This window comes from Cynara cardunculus (genome assembly GCF_001531365.2).
Source record: "Cynara cardunculus var. scolymus isolate 2C chromosome LG 15, CcrdV1, whole genome shotgun sequence".
Taxonomy (NCBI): Eukaryota; Viridiplantae; Streptophyta; class Magnoliopsida; order Asterales; family Asteraceae; genus Cynara; species Cynara cardunculus.
Window position 1 is genome coordinate 20214490 of NC_037542.1, and position 15704 is coordinate 20230193.

At 35.9% G+C, this 15704-nt stretch overlaps 2 protein-coding genes across 2 annotated transcripts; both read right to left on the bottom strand.

Annotated features, from left to right (window-relative positions):
• Nucleotides 1–578: 578 nt before the first annotated feature.
• On the bottom strand, nucleotides 579–2919 carry LOC112528771 (myb family transcription factor PHL11). Its single transcript, XM_025139844.1, has 6 exons — nucleotides 2751–2919; nucleotides 2172–2248; nucleotides 1995–2058; nucleotides 1727–1802; nucleotides 1574–1643; nucleotides 579–1083 (listed from the first exon to the last, which is right to left on the bottom strand). The coding sequence occupies exons 1-6, from the start codon at nucleotides 2917–2919 to the stop codon at nucleotides 724–726; spliced, it is 816 nt and encodes a 271-aa protein (XP_024995612.1). The 3' UTR covers nucleotides 579–723.
• A 6595-nt stretch (nucleotides 2920–9514) lies between these two features.
• LOC112528799 (P-loop guanosine triphosphatase YjiA-like) lies at nucleotides 9515–15070 on the bottom strand. The gene is made up of 10 exons (XM_025139878.1): nucleotides 14712–15070; nucleotides 14369–14434; nucleotides 13999–14179; nucleotides 13200–13396; nucleotides 13031–13081; nucleotides 11882–11973; nucleotides 11594–11664; nucleotides 10732–10823; nucleotides 10479–10583; nucleotides 9515–9998 (listed from the first exon to the last, which is right to left on the bottom strand). The coding sequence occupies exons 1-10, from the start codon at nucleotides 14982–14984 to the stop codon at nucleotides 9861–9863; spliced, it is 1266 nt and encodes a 421-aa protein (XP_024995646.1). The 5' UTR covers nucleotides 14985–15070; the 3' UTR covers nucleotides 9515–9860.
• Nucleotides 15071–15704: the final 634 nt, after the last annotated feature.

A 15704-nucleotide genomic window follows, 5' to 3' on the forward strand; every position in this document is an offset into this window, starting at 1 on the left:
ATAAACCAACTTAAAACTTAGGATTATGTAGAAGCCTCTGAGTTCCTTTCAGAAGCCTCTGAGTTCTCCTCAGAAACTTCTGATTATGTAGTGCTTTTGAGTTTTGACTCTAAAGAGCCTTTTGACTCAGCAATCATATCCTTTTGGAATCACTCTATTTGAACCTCTGTAGCTAAAAGGGGATTTTTATTTCTCTTTTTGATTTGAAGCTGAGATCTCCAGATACTTTTAACCTTTGGAGCACAAGCTCAAACCAATCAGACACCACCCTTGTGGTTAAACTCCCTCTTCTTTACAAAAACGTGTATGTTAAGCTTCATTGGATTAAAAAGAGATCGACAGTTCCAAAGGTTTTCTCATGGCTCTCACGAAAATAATAAGTTCTCATCAGAAGCCAACTCTATATACATACGAAATCCTACTCTGACGGTTTTCTCGTGGTTCACACGCTCGTGATCCATTACGCGATGCCTTTTCAAGGTTTGTAGGTCCGAAATAGACATCGTTTCGTACTAGAAAACGCCTTTAAATCTGTTTTAAAATGTATTTATTAAATGAAATTCAAGAGAAATCCATAATCTGAATACATGTTAATGTTATGAATCTACAATTTAATTTCAGTGTGATTTTGTACCACCACATGATGCATGAAGACATCACACTTTGCATCAACAAAATTTAGATGAATTATTGCAGAAAAATATCAACACTCTCTTATTTTCTCTAGTTGTGTCTTGTAAATCCAAGAGCTAGTAAATCCGGGTTCGTACCGATGAAGTCGTAATTACCTCCGGTGTTGAGATCAAAACTGATGGAGCCACCGCCACCCTCCCGTTTGATCTTCATATCTTCCTTGACCGCTGTGCTGCCGCCCTTCTTACCGTTCTCTTCTCGACGTTCTCCGCCACTCAGATTGTCCATGAGATCCGAGAGAGCCAAATTGAAGTTGGTCAGTTCAGTTCGTGTTGCTTCGAGGTTGCCGGTCGAGTTCATGTCGAGCGAAAGGCTTTTTTGGGCATTTTCTAATATCCCTTGTAAGTATTTCCCTTGAGTTTCTATTCTCATTTGTAGCTTCTTTTGTACCTGCAAATTCAAATACCAACCTTTACTTCTCTTTTTTTTTTTTTTATGTAAATATAAACTATGATCAATTTTCATGCATTGTCACATATGAAACAACATGTGTGAACACTGTATTGTTTATACAATGTTGTTTAATATGTGAGACGTTTAGAACTGTTTTTTTCCACACATAAACAAGTGACGAACGTTTCATATATGAAACAACATTGTATAAACAATGCATTTTCACATGTGATGAAAACTGGTTGGTAATTCTGGATAAAGGCTAAAACAAGTACAACTGGATCCCATCCAAGGGCATTGGCCTGATGGTACCCGACTGGCCCCACACGGAACCCGTGTCTAAAGATACCAATGTGAGGGGACATTTTTTGACTCATTCAACGGTTGAGGTTAGCCCCAAATAAGGCCCTAAGCTACCCTGCCCTCCAATAAGCACTAAAAAAGAACATGTTATTGTTATCTTTCCTAAAATAGATAGTTTATATACCTCAAACTGCTCTTGTAACCTCTTCTGTGCTTCAATCTGGCATAGCAATGCATCTGCAATAGGAATATCTCTGTATGCAAACACAGAAAAACACATTCAAATTTAGACTCTATTAAGCCGAATCTTAACGAAACAGACGAAGACGACGCATACCCTGCTTCATGGTTTGCTCTCACAGAATTGGAGCTCGTGCCTGTTGAATGCAGATTGTAGTGTTCGTAGGAATCACCTATAAACGATTGAATCATCGTAAAAGATCACTCAAGGAAACATGTAAAACTGCACCATAATCAATACAACCAAACCAAAACCGAGTATATCCACAAGAGACAGCAGACTGTTTCCGTGAATACCCCCAGCTTGCGAAACAAAAATCAGGAGTGCGGAAATTGATGATGATCAAAATGTGATCTAAACTCACCACTGTTCTCATTGTTGGGATCACCATTGTTCTGCTTCTTTGCTTGCTGTCCAAGTCTATACTTCTAAACACATCAAGAACAAGACTCCAAAAGCTCAATTGAGAATCATGAAACTAAATGAATCCATACCGAATTCGCATTCGATTCGAGTCACAAGTTGAAGTTTATAAATCTACCTGTAAATGGCTCTTCAAATGGTACAATGTCAACCCCTTTAAACCCATCAATCTCAACACCGATTTCGGGGTTGCTTCTGCCAAATCAAACCAAACCAAACCAACCCCATATCAGTTTCAATCAGATCAAAACAAACACAAATGCTTTGCAGATTCATACACTTCGCTCCCAGAAAAAAAAGGGAAATCTTTTTCATAGCTTGATCTTCATTTTTGGCATTCTAAAGATTCTTGATCAATTAAGAAGAAAGAATCTAAGATCAAAACATCTGATTTCATAGTGAAATAAAGAAGAACACCCATTTGGTAGATCAGAAAAATGGTTCATAAAGATCAAAACATTCAATGATGTTGGATTCTGGGCATTGGATAACTTCTGATCAAGATTTAGAATCAAGATGAAACAGAAGACTTTGACCAATCTGAAAACCAGAATTGAACCATTTAGCTTCAAGAAAATGAACACCCACAAGTTCAAATTCCAAACCCAACTCATTGTCATCACTTGTTTTACAAAAACAAGAACACATTAATCAATTATAATGAAGAAAGATCATAAAGAGAAACAGAGAGACTAACTGTCAGGGCCACCAAGTTTAGTAACAGCATCAACAAATCTGTCATGAAGATCAGCAGTCCATCTGAGCCTTGGCTTTGGGTCTCTTGTCATCACCACCCCACCACTCTCAAACTCATAACACCCACCACCACCACCGCCACCGCCACCACCACCGTACCTGCCATCCATTTGAATACAACTATCACCACCACCACTACTATCTTTCTTTCTTTCACCAGTACCCCCACCACAACCTTGATTATGCTCTTTTCCCAAAAATTCAACTTCTCCCACTACCAAGTTTCTTTATTTTATTTTTCTTTTTTCTTTGTCCTCTTTGGGAATTTTGTTTATTTATGGATGGGTTCTTTCTTTTGTACAACAAAGACAGAGAGAAAGAAGCAACCACAGAATGAATTCCCCACACTCTAAAGGCAAAAGTGTTAAAAGTTTCAAGCTATATATATATATATATACACACACACAAAAACACACACTGTGTATCTATAACAATTCTTTCAGAACTTATTCAAGTTAAATGTGAGAATTTGCTTTTGGAAACAAGAATCAAATTGAGAATCAAAGCTTACTAAAGAAATGGAAGTTTATCATCACAGATTAATATCTTTAAAAAAAAAACATTGATATTTATTAAAAAATTAAAATGGTAATTCAAGATTATGTTAATTACACAATCACCCATTAGGCCTAACAAAGCCGCATTTGGTATATGGGACGGAACATGACAGGACATGACAGGACAGGACGAGACAAAACTCACTGTCCCATGTTTGACACAACATGAGACAAAACAAAAACTCATTGTCCTACGTTTAGCTAAATATATCCCCACCTATGAATTTCTTCCTTAAATACATCAATATTAATAATTATTTTTTATATTTTCTAATGTATGAACCGATCTGATTTGCAAATAGCAATACCCTTAATAATACTATTAAAACCACCCCTGACTCCAGGAAAGATATAGGTAGCCCCTATTCTTGCTACATAATTTAAAGGCACATAGCTTCCACTGAATTGTGTGTAATTAGAAAATGACCATAATACCCTTGTCCTCATTGTTTCTTTGGAATGGGTGGACCAAATATATGTGTCTTGTGTATTAGTGTAAGGTCAGTGTGAAAAAGCCACTTCTTGTGGTTTCCTCAACTATACTTCCGAATGTTCTATTTTGGATTGGAGTAACTTTCCAAACCAATATAGTTTTAAGATATTTATATAAAAAGACTAAAATACCCTTTGATTTTGTTAGGAATGAAAGCTCTGTCCACGCCATCTCATCGTCTTTTATGAATGAACCTATGCACCATAATTTGTCATCGGACCACTGGTATGGCTTTGTATCGATACTGAAGCACCGTACAAGTCTTTGACCACACAAGAAAATAAACCACCATACAAATGTTTACGGTTTCTTTGAGTAACCTTACAAAACATGGCTCGATGTGTTAGATTTTGATCTTATAATAATAGTTGCATTACGTAACGTATAATTGAGGGACTTGAAAACATAATCATAGAAAATCATTTCCCCCTTGCCTTCAAGCTCCATCGATCATGACATAATTCAGTTACCTCTTATTTCATATGCTTATAACATCACCAAAAAGACCGAGAACCGTCACAAACAACAAATTAGTCATTTTGTTTTAAGAAACTGGTTCTAAGACTGGTATTTTATCATGATTCATAGAAATTGTTGGGAGGTCTTAAGTAAATATGACTATTAATATTTCCATTAAGATGCAGCATCTGAATCATTAAGAGGTGAATCTTGATTGACAAAAAAAAGTATGTCTGTTAATGGTTCTAAAATCCTCTGAATGGTTTTGTATCATGGGTCTCCCTTAACCATTAAGCGCCCTAATTTCATTATAAATAATTACCAAACAATTATATTTCATTTTTCACTATATCATGAGAGCCTCTTAATCATTCTGACCACGTAATCATTATGCACAAAATCATTCAGCAACTGTCAAACGTCCCCTAATTTGAAATGGACTGAAATTACACAACCCTTTTTTTCTAAAACCAAAGGGTGTTAAGTGAACATATTATGAACTTCCAAATTTATGAAAATGCAACATTAATTCTCCATTAAAAACAAATGGTGGCTAAGACCCAACCCAATGACAACAATTAATTGAATGGTTTTAAATGCTTTAGACAATGATAATATAAAATAACTTTTTACATATATAATAGTTTATGACTGAGGTGTAAGCGGTTGTTTGTCAGTTGCTGAATAGTTTGATGCAATATGATTAAATAATTAAAAGACTATCGTGATATAATACAAAGTGAAATATAATTGTTTGATAATTATTTACAATGAAATTAGGGTGCTGAATAGTTAAGGGAGACCCATGATACAAAATCATTCAGAGGGTTTTAGAACCATTCAGAGTTGCCTCTTAATTGAACTACCAAGAGGTAAACAAACAACACTTAAGTCATTATAATACAAGTTTCAGTTATGATTGCTTGAATTTGTATAATTATGTATCGAAAAATATAAAATCAAATGTCACTTGAACCTGATCGGAGAAATTATATGTTTGAGATCGATTCTCTTTTACAAGATCAATTTTGTTTTACCGTGATTTATTTATCAGAACAAAGTTGCGTTGATGGTTAAATCTTTGATCTTTTTTATTAAACAGAAAATATAAATGGAAACAGAAAGGCGTTTGATAAGTTGTAATCAAAGTGGGAATGTAACTGATAGAATCTGTTTATTTGTTTGAGAACAAAATAGACCGTTTGTTAGGGAATGCGATTCTTTCATGTAGTTTGTTTTTGATTTCATGCGACTTTTTGACATTTTCATTTGTTTTACAGCAAGAAAGTGATTTCGAATCTTGAACTGAATTCAGAATATTTACAATGCTTTTATTCTAACTTGCATTATTTTAACCAGATAAAACATTTTAGATTATTTCATTATTTTAACCAGATAAAACATTTTAGATTATTTCCTCTGGGTACACAAATATACAAATCATCCAGTTAAAACCTAAATATCACAGATGCTTTACATGTGTGGTCAGTATGGCCACAAATTATACGAATACAACCTATGAGTCTACATGGATTGATAGGTCTGTGTTAAACAAAACATTTATCGATAAGTGCTTACTGGGTAAGCATTTGGGTAAATGGCCCCTAAGTCAATGAACATTTTTTTAATAAATAATCATGGAACTTCTAGAATTTGGTTACCTACATTGTTTTAATCCAAAAAACTATATGTAACCGGCTAAGAATGTTTAAAAAAAAAACTTAAAACTTAGTTTTACTGTTCTCAAACTTTACGTCATTCAAACCTCTCGCACTCAACATCATCGCTCCTTCTTGTCACCCCTCGCCGACCCGTAGTCATCAACTTTCTATTATCGTCATTGGCTCATGCCATCAATCTCCTATTTTTTATCGTCTTTTTCGATTCTCCTTCTTTTTTAGATTTGTCTATACGTACTACATAAAATTGGTGTAAAAAATAAGAATCAAAAGACAAAAAAACAGATCAAAAAGAGGGAGATTTGTCGCAGGGGCCAACCGCGGCTATAGGCGGTATGGAAAACAGACGACGACGAAAGGTGGCAAGGGGGAGCGATATTGTTGGGTACAAGGGGTTTGAATGACATAAGGTTTGGGAATAGTAAAACTAATTTCTAAAAATTCAATGGTTTGTTTAAAAAAAATATATTCAAAAACTTAATCAATCAAAATAAAAAAGTTCAATAGTTTTTCAATGATTTTTTTTCAGAGACTTAGGGGCCGATTACCAAACACTTACCCAGTGAACATTTATCGGTAAAATTCAATACTATTATTAATTTATCGGGTAAGATTTTAGTCAACAAAAACGGGTTTCAATGCAACAATTTATCCGGTAAGAGCTGACCGTGGTAAGAGTCATTGCCCTCACTTACCGGGTAAGACTCTCGGTCTTTGCCTCGCTCTTACCGGGTAAGATTTTTGGTTCTTACCATATTCATCCGGTAAGGTAATATAACTTGATAAACGCTTACCCAAGTAAACATTTAGTAAACAACCCCTTAACCATTCAAAACGTAAAAATTCATTGGTTTTTCTAAACCTCCTCCAAAAAACTATTTTCCCATTTTTACAAAAAGATTTCTTTAATACATCTTCTTTTACTTACAAAGTTATAATATATCTTCTCGATTGCATTACATACATAATACATTTTTTTTACTGATTTAAAATCACTTAAGACTACTTTTTTACACTTAAAACTTCACAGCAATATGTTCTGAAGATAACCTTCAAAGCGTTTTTGGTGTAAAGATGAGTTATATTTACAGGCGGAGGTCAATAGTTTTAGGTGGGAGGCAAGGGTAGATATGTAATTTAAAGAAAAATAGGAAAGTGAAAGGCGGGAGTGGAAAAAGACAATTGTGATGTGGACGAGGAACATCGGGAGGAAAGATCGGCGACGAATCTGAAACAACATGACAACTCTCCACCCCAGCCGGCTAATATTCTTTTTTCTTTTTTTATTTTTTATATTAAAATCTACTGTTAGTTATTACTACACTTGTTGGAATATGAGTCGTTAGATATTTGACTCAGTGATGTGGTTTGAAGATCCGACGGCTAGAAAGGGTAGGGTGTAGGGGTATGTAAGAGATGTTATGGTGTGGGTGATTATAGCTAAGTGATTGCCAGCATGGATTATTCTCTCCGGTATACAAGCGGATTGGAATATTCGTGCGGTCACGTGCCACGTCCCACAGTCCCCGCCCCTCCCCTCCCCTCCCCCCCTCCTTCCCTTGTATTCAAAGTTCAAACCGTTATTTTTTTTTATTTTTTTTATGTAAATCAAATTCGGTGCTCAATTTATAATTTTAAAATGAAAAATTAATTAAAACAGTCATTTTTAGTTATCTTTTAAAAAAATCATCAAAATGTTGTTACCTTCGTAAGTGGCAGGTCTGCAATTTACGGATAGGTCAAAGTGTTAAATAGAAAGTTTATGAACCAAATTCGTAAGTGCAGAGACCAAATCTATAAATTAGTTCCAACTTCCAACAGGAGGTGGCGGAAGTACCACTTGTGGACCAATATCTATTTTACAGTGTTGATCCTTGCACTTGCGGATCTGGTTTAGAAACTTCTTTTTTTATTACACTTTAACCCTTCCGCATTGCGGATCTACCACTTACGAAGGTGATGATATTTTGATGATTTTAGAAGAGAAATGACTAAAATGTGAAACCGGATTTTTTCTAGAATTTTTTTCTAATATGTATAATAATAGTATAACATCACTTTCATGAGTTCCGTATGTAGTAGCTGAAACCGAAATTGAGATGCATGACATTCAGATCAACTTACACATCTTATTTAGTTCTGTAAAACAGTTAGGAAATTCCCCAGTAGTTTTGGAGGGACTCAAGCGGTGTTTGTGATTGCTTACTTAAAACAACTTATATTTTTTCGTAAAAGTGTTTATTAACTTATGTGATCTTAAACTAGGCTAATTTACATCCCTTGAATTCCTGCAACGGTTTCCCATCTTGAATTCTCGCATTCTATTTGCGTTCATAACTATCCCTGCCATCTCCTCCCCCATTTCCACCGCCACCATTGCTGCACTAACCTCATCGGAACCGACTTTCTGAATAAACCCTACCTGAGCTTTTCTTACTATGTTCATCAATGCTGGCACCATCAACCTTAACCCACGTTCTATCTGATCGATTCTTGTCGTTAATTTACGTGACTGGATCTTCCAAGCATTCATCAATGGCCAAAGGAAAGGGAGCTCCATGGCGTTATGGTGGTCGGTATGGAAGAGAATTTGAGCGACAAGGTGTTAAAGAAAAATGGTAAAAAAGTAATTTGGTTTTCAAAACTGGTAAGTTGTTTCTGATAAGTTAAAAGAGTGTAACTTATCAAAAACTCGATGCCAAACCAGTATAAGCGTTCCTTCTATTTTTCTATCCAAACACTAAAAAATACTTATTACCAGTACCACACCGAAATAAGTCAATAAACACCTTAAATAAGCAATCCCAAACACCCCCTTAATTTTATAATCAATTAAGTTAACACGTAAAATTTGACAATGAATTATCTCTCTCGAATTCTTCACATTTCGTAATTAATTTGACCAACAACCGACAGGATACGTTTTATATTATTTGGAAAGAAAAATTAGGGATGGTTGAGAAGGGAATAAAAAGGAGGAAGGGATGGTGGGACACGTTGCAAGAAAACCGGGAAAGACGGGTAGCAGCAGAATATTCCACCATCTGACCCCACCAGCAACGACAAAATGGGAGGAGGAGGAGATAGTCAAGGGGAAAATGCCATGCATCATATCATCATTTTTCACACAACGACGTCGCTTTTTTCTTATAATAATAAATTCCATATATTTTTTTATTAATTTCACAAGCCAATGTCATATGAATTTATTAAAATTATATATACAACAAATTATGAGCTTTTTCCCATTGCAAATATAACCAATCTTCTGCTGCAAATCTGTAAACAGAGACTTACAGATTGTTTACCGAATGCTTATTGGTAAGCGTTTATTACGTATCACTTTCCTTATCATGTAAGCATGATAAAAGACTGAGAATCTTACTCATTAAGATGCATAGCAAGCATCGAGAATTCTACCCAGTAATTGAAGGAAAAGAGTTTTCCCGGTTAATGCTTACCGGATAAAAGGTGTTTACGAACGATCCATTTTGATGGCCAAAAATGTTACAAGATAAGCGAGAATAGTGATTCTTGACGATAAGTATTTAAACCCAATAACCGTTTGGTTAGAGAAAAACAAAATGAAGTTCGTAACGATTTTTTTTTTAATATGTACTTACAGTGAATAACAGAGTTGATTAAAATTAATGAGCTACTATTCTAATTGCAGTATGAATCCCAGCCATAATCAACTTGAATTAGATACAGAATTACCGGACCATCGAAAATTCACAAGTTCCTTGACTTGTTGAGTCGTGCCATATGATGTCCCCCCGTTGCCACGCCATTCCCAACAACCGAATGTTTAAAACCAGTTTCGTTAATATCGTATGGGAACTTACCAGGATTCACGATATGGATCACACCAAACAACCTTTGAAGCCTTTTCTCAAAGCAGATTCATCCAAGTTCCTTCCAATGAATACAAGTTTGTTTATTCTCTTCTCATCTGGCCCCCATGGTTTGCCTGGGCAGCCATCTAAAGTGGAATGCACCCCCTAAATGAATCAAATAAAGACCACAAGGAGAAAAATGGGTCAAGATTTGAGTTTTCGACTTGATGTTTATACGGCAAATACTCAAGCACACTCCTCACCTTTGGTGAGGTTTGAACCCTCCACCTCCAGGGAGGCTAGGATTTACTGGTCAGCGGACACTGTTGGATCAATGACCCTTTGGTGCATGCGGGTTGGATTCCGGTGAGAATGAGAGTTATGATGAGAAGGGTAAGAAGGGATCTCCATCCTTGGATCAATCCTAATTGAAGAGTTCCACTAGATCAACACTAATGAGAAGCACCGGATCAATTCCGTTTTAAAGCGCAATTCATGGGTTGGTTTGAGATTAAAAGTGATCAAGGGTCCAAATCCCTTCTTACACTTCTCACCTAAACTCCTATTCACACATGATCCTTCGTCCGGTGCATGAATACAACAAATAAGTAATAAATATAACAAATGAATGGATGAAGATGGAACCTGGAAAACGTAGCGTGTCTCAGAATCACTCACTGATAAGACGCCTTTCATCCTATATAGGTCGTCTCCTTTTTCCTCGACCAGCCTTTCAAGCCAATCATCAAGCTGGATGATGTGTATATAGAGATATAGAATGTCATATTGAAGTAATTTCCTAATTTTCTGGGATTACCAAGAGGGAAAGCAACAAAAGAAGAGGCAAAAAAACAACCCCAAAGAGAGTAGAATGATCGGGAATATCTAAACTAATTACCTCATCAAGGTCCAGGGTTCCTTCAGAAACAATGCTGACACTGGATACAGCAGAATCATGCTTGTGATCATGATGGTCCCCTTTGTGGCATCCTATTAAGAAAACAAATACATTCATATGATTAAAATATAACCTTTGATCAATCTCAGGTTGCTTCAAAAGTAAAAATAGAAACCGAAGCAACAAAATGTTCACACTAGATCAGGTGAGCGGAACTGAATACTTGACAGCTGCCTATGGGTGCTTTTGGTACATGGATGAGACTGGACGAGCAAGAGTGAAGTAGGCAAGTGAAAGAATCTTGGAAGGTTTTAGGGGTTTGAATTTGACATGAATAGTTTAGTAATTTAACAAGTTTTTCCCATTATCCTGGTTTCCGTTCCACCTATTTTGGTGGGGAAGAAAAAATGCATTTTTGTCCCACCCAAGTCCTTGCAAGTCCCGATCTAATTGTCGAACCAAAGCAATTGAGAGCTGCAAAGCAAAGGGTCTGTTCTGCATAAAAAAGATGAGCAGTGTGGATCTTAGGTAACCACACTTCCTATATGGTGCTTCTCTTTCCAATCTTGTACAGTTGTGTTGTGAATAAATTAACCTCAAATGCATATGGTTCTTAACTTTTTACGAAAATCAGGCGTCTTCTTGTTGTTCCAAGGGGTATTAGTTGGGTTTAGGCTCAAGGGGTATTTGTCGGCTTTAGGCATAGTCACCACTTCTGTATGGTATAAATTTACATATGATATAATGCATAAATAAATAAGTGAAACAAGAATTGCGTAAGTAGAAATTGATCATAAGAAGCTGTAACCAAAATGAAGCACAGAGAAAACAATGCGGATGGGATTGCAAAAGTAATAAATACCATGCCCATGCTCGTGGTTGTGATCGTGGTTTTCACAATGAGAACCAACTGATGGAACTTCGGAATCAATTCTGCATAACCAAAAGGTTATATAAGAAACAGATTATGTCGTCAATTATCATCAACATAAGATTCAGTTGACAGTTTCCTTTGTTACTCATGTGGAATTTAAGCATACTGTATCTGTACCCCTACATGTATACCGTGTGAAATGTGTGATTGTGTGTGCAATCATGTACGTATGAGAGTTGAGTGTGTGTTTGCATACGTACACCATATAATCATCACCTGTCAAGATCATAACCTCCCACTCCCAACACAAAGTCCATATCAACAATGCCAAATTTAGCTTGCTTTATCTGTGCCATTCCATTTATATGCTGGAAAATGCACAAAACCCAAGTCAAAAGATAATTAATACCAAGCTCAAAGAAACATCCGAAACCCAATTGGAACTTCACCAACTTTTATTTACTTTTGTATATGTAAACAGAAAAGGAATGAACACGCCTAGAGATGTAACAGTAAATGAATTTATCATTGGAATGATACAACTTTAAGGATAAGTGAATATGATATCAAAAATCAGGAACTGAGACCCACCAAGAGATATGCAGTTTCATAAATATGCTTTTATTTACTGTTAGCAGTGGTTTAGGAATGTAAATGAATCACAAATTACGCTTCATACCATCTACACATTGAAAGAGAGGAAAAAGAAACATCAGAGGGGTTCTGGTAGAAATTAGATAGCTGCTAATGGGCTTCATTGCTCAATATATCAAAATCAATTATGATACTTGATGATCTATAAGTAGTTCTCTCACAACTCTGTCCAGCTAAAACTTTATGCAACACAACTCAAAGAACCCCACAGATGATCTCCTACCGAGAACAAAATAAATGATAAACCATCCCTCCATTTATTCATTTTTCAGTCCAGCAACACTAATAACTAATGGAACCCATTCCAACATTCATTTATTTTGAACTGCAGCAAGAGATTTGATGCTGTTAATAACCAAGGAAATAGTGAGAAAAGGACATCTTGGTATTGATGCCCAAAAGACTCGAAAATCATTTACTGCTACATCAAGTCATGCTTACCACATTACCAAATCCTTCACATTAAGTCATGCAAGTGAAACCTTAACCGGTCCTCCCAGACTATATGCTTAAGAAACCCATACATGTTATTGGAATTTTTGTAAACGATAGCAAGTCTGATGATCATTGACGTTTTATTCAGATAGTATGTACAGCTTTTACGGGCAACAATATGATACAGAGAAAGATGCTAGGAAACAAAGCAATTGAAAAACCACAGCCAATGGAACAATGTCATTTTAGTTTATCTCTGAAAGCTGTCACACTATCTGTCAATATAGTACTTCAAGCTTCCAAATATAAGAATACAAGGTAATACAAAAACTACACCTGTATTTTCTTTGTCAAGTCCTCCAAGTCAGCCTTGCTTACCAAATCTATCTGTCATATTGTTAAGAAGAAATGAACGGCAGTTAAACTAAGGTAAAACGAACAGCAGTTAAACTGAGGTATATATTACGGATCCTTAGAGCCAAGTATAAAAAAATAAAAAGCTAACCTTGTTCAGAATAATACGATCTGCATATGCAACTTGTTCCACTGCTTCGTTTACCACAAACCTTGGTTTTACCTCATTCAAATGCTGCATGGCATGCTTAGAGTCAACAAGAGTAACAACTCCATCAAGTTTCACATGGCGGGAGATTTGCTCGTCGGTGCAAAATGTTTCAATGACTGGACCCGGCTTTGCAAGACCTATAACAAGAATGAAACAGAGTTGTTAATTAATCGGACTTTGATACTCCCTTGCCCAGCAAACTCCGAGTGGGCCAAGAATATGTCATATGTAAAATAATAATTTGCATCAATGAGACTTTGAAGAGTGTATGCCTTCACTTCATAACAACAACAGACAGTACCGGTACATTTATCTTAATCTAAGGAACCCAAATTAAGAATAAGATCAGAACCATCCAGAGATGGAAACAAAATGAAATCTAAAGAATGAAGGATATGAATGGACTATACCAAACTTACCCTTCTGTTACACCTCACAGTCACTTTTCTAATATCATGCCCAGAGGTGTTCATATTACACATAAAACCTTATCCTACCCTGAGATTCTGAGAACTTGTCAACAACTTGCTGGCTCATACATTTATTTGATGGCAAAATGCAACAAAGTTTGTTTTAGTTCTTATTTAATGTAATGAAGATTTTTTTTTGTCAATCGATGTATGAGACTTCCAAAATTCCCTATTTTGTACACTAACCTATCGGTCTTGTAACATTTTATGACATGTAACAAGAATGAGTGTGTTGAATAGCACAAAATGTTTTTAGCAACATAACGTACCTGTGGTTTCTATGACTATATGATCGAATTTGTCTCGCTTCTTTTTAACTAACTCCAAAAGCATTGTGACCAGCTCACCACGCACAGTACAACATAAACAACCATTACTGACCATGACAATGTCCTCATTAGCAGAGGAATGACTTGCCACCAACGAACCATCAATATCCACCTCCCCAAACTGCAACACCATATACATAAAAGTGAATAAAAACTTAAACGTTAAAAACACAAAATAGTTCAGCAATCATAAGTAATTCAGAGAGCATTACACCCCAGTCCAATCAGATAAACTATTCAACTCCATTGTAAATTAGCCACTCAATTGACCATGATACAGTATTCGTAAACAATGGTAGATCTTATATACCTCGTTTTCGATCACAGCAATCCGCTTCCCATGCTGAGCAGTCAGTATATGATTCAATAGAGTTGTCTGCCATTGATCCAAGTAAAATGAAATGATCAAATTCAAGTTTTTGTATTTCCCACCAATTTTTATTTCAAGCATGATCAGTACAGATAAGATATTGTATCCGCAATCGATGTACAAAGAAAATTTTACACAAGTCATTCATCGCATGATACACCTAACGAATTGAACCTTCATTTAAGGCAGGAGTGTGAAGCCATAGTTTAGTGACATGGCCTGTGAATTCAATTCATCTATTTTTGAATGAATTATGTCCGATATAGAATGTCCTAATACCGACCTTACCAGAACCGAGAAAACCAGTGATGACGGTGGCCGGAACGCGATCATCCAAATTCAATGCCACAGAAGCATCGTACTGTGGCTCGTAGTTAGCACCGGAGCACATGTTTCGGGAATAGGCATGGCGGGAAACAAGAAAGTGGAGGCTTCCGACGAAGAATTGGGAGAAAAAAGGAGTGCTAGAAGGATAACTGAATCGACTGTGTTGAAGAAATCGCTGGAGGTTTCCGATCGCCTTCGGGGGGAAGAGACGCCTTAACATGGTGGCCATTTGTGGCCGGAGGATCCCAACGGTGGATTTCCAGATATGTTAAACCCTACGGAGGAGAGAAATAGGGTTTTACCAGTTCAGCCACCTCGAAACAAACCTGGTCAATGGAAATTAATTGAATGATTTGATGTAAAATTATTAAATAATAATTAAGATATTCTTACGATATAGTATAAAATAAAATATAATTATTTATAATAAAACTATGATGTAAGTGACCTAAATTCGATCATTTTCTTATTTATTTATTTTTTGGTTATTATTAAGGAAATTGACCAAAATTACAGAAATTGGTCTTTTCGTCATTTATCTTCTTTATTTACCCAAATATTCATGCTCGATCGATGAGATAAATGATATCGGTAAGCACTTACCTGGTAAGTGTTTAGTAAACTGTGCCTAAGTTGATCCTCATTTCCAACCTAAGGACCAAGTCGAGTAATGTGCACCTTTGCTAACATGTAACAAAGGTTAAGTTTGTTTGTGCGTTATTGTTAAAAATTGTATCAGTCAAATATGACCAAAACTTTAATTTATTATTAACTCTGTTTTTTAAAAAGAAAATTTTATTATTCACTCGATCTTATATTTTCCTATAGTGGTTGCAAATGCAATACTCGTATTAGAAAGTCGTTTTAGTTCTTATGTTACGAAGGAGTGCTAAAATAAAGTTTTACATTTAGAAATCATGAGATGATTTAAAAAATACGTTTTCATCGG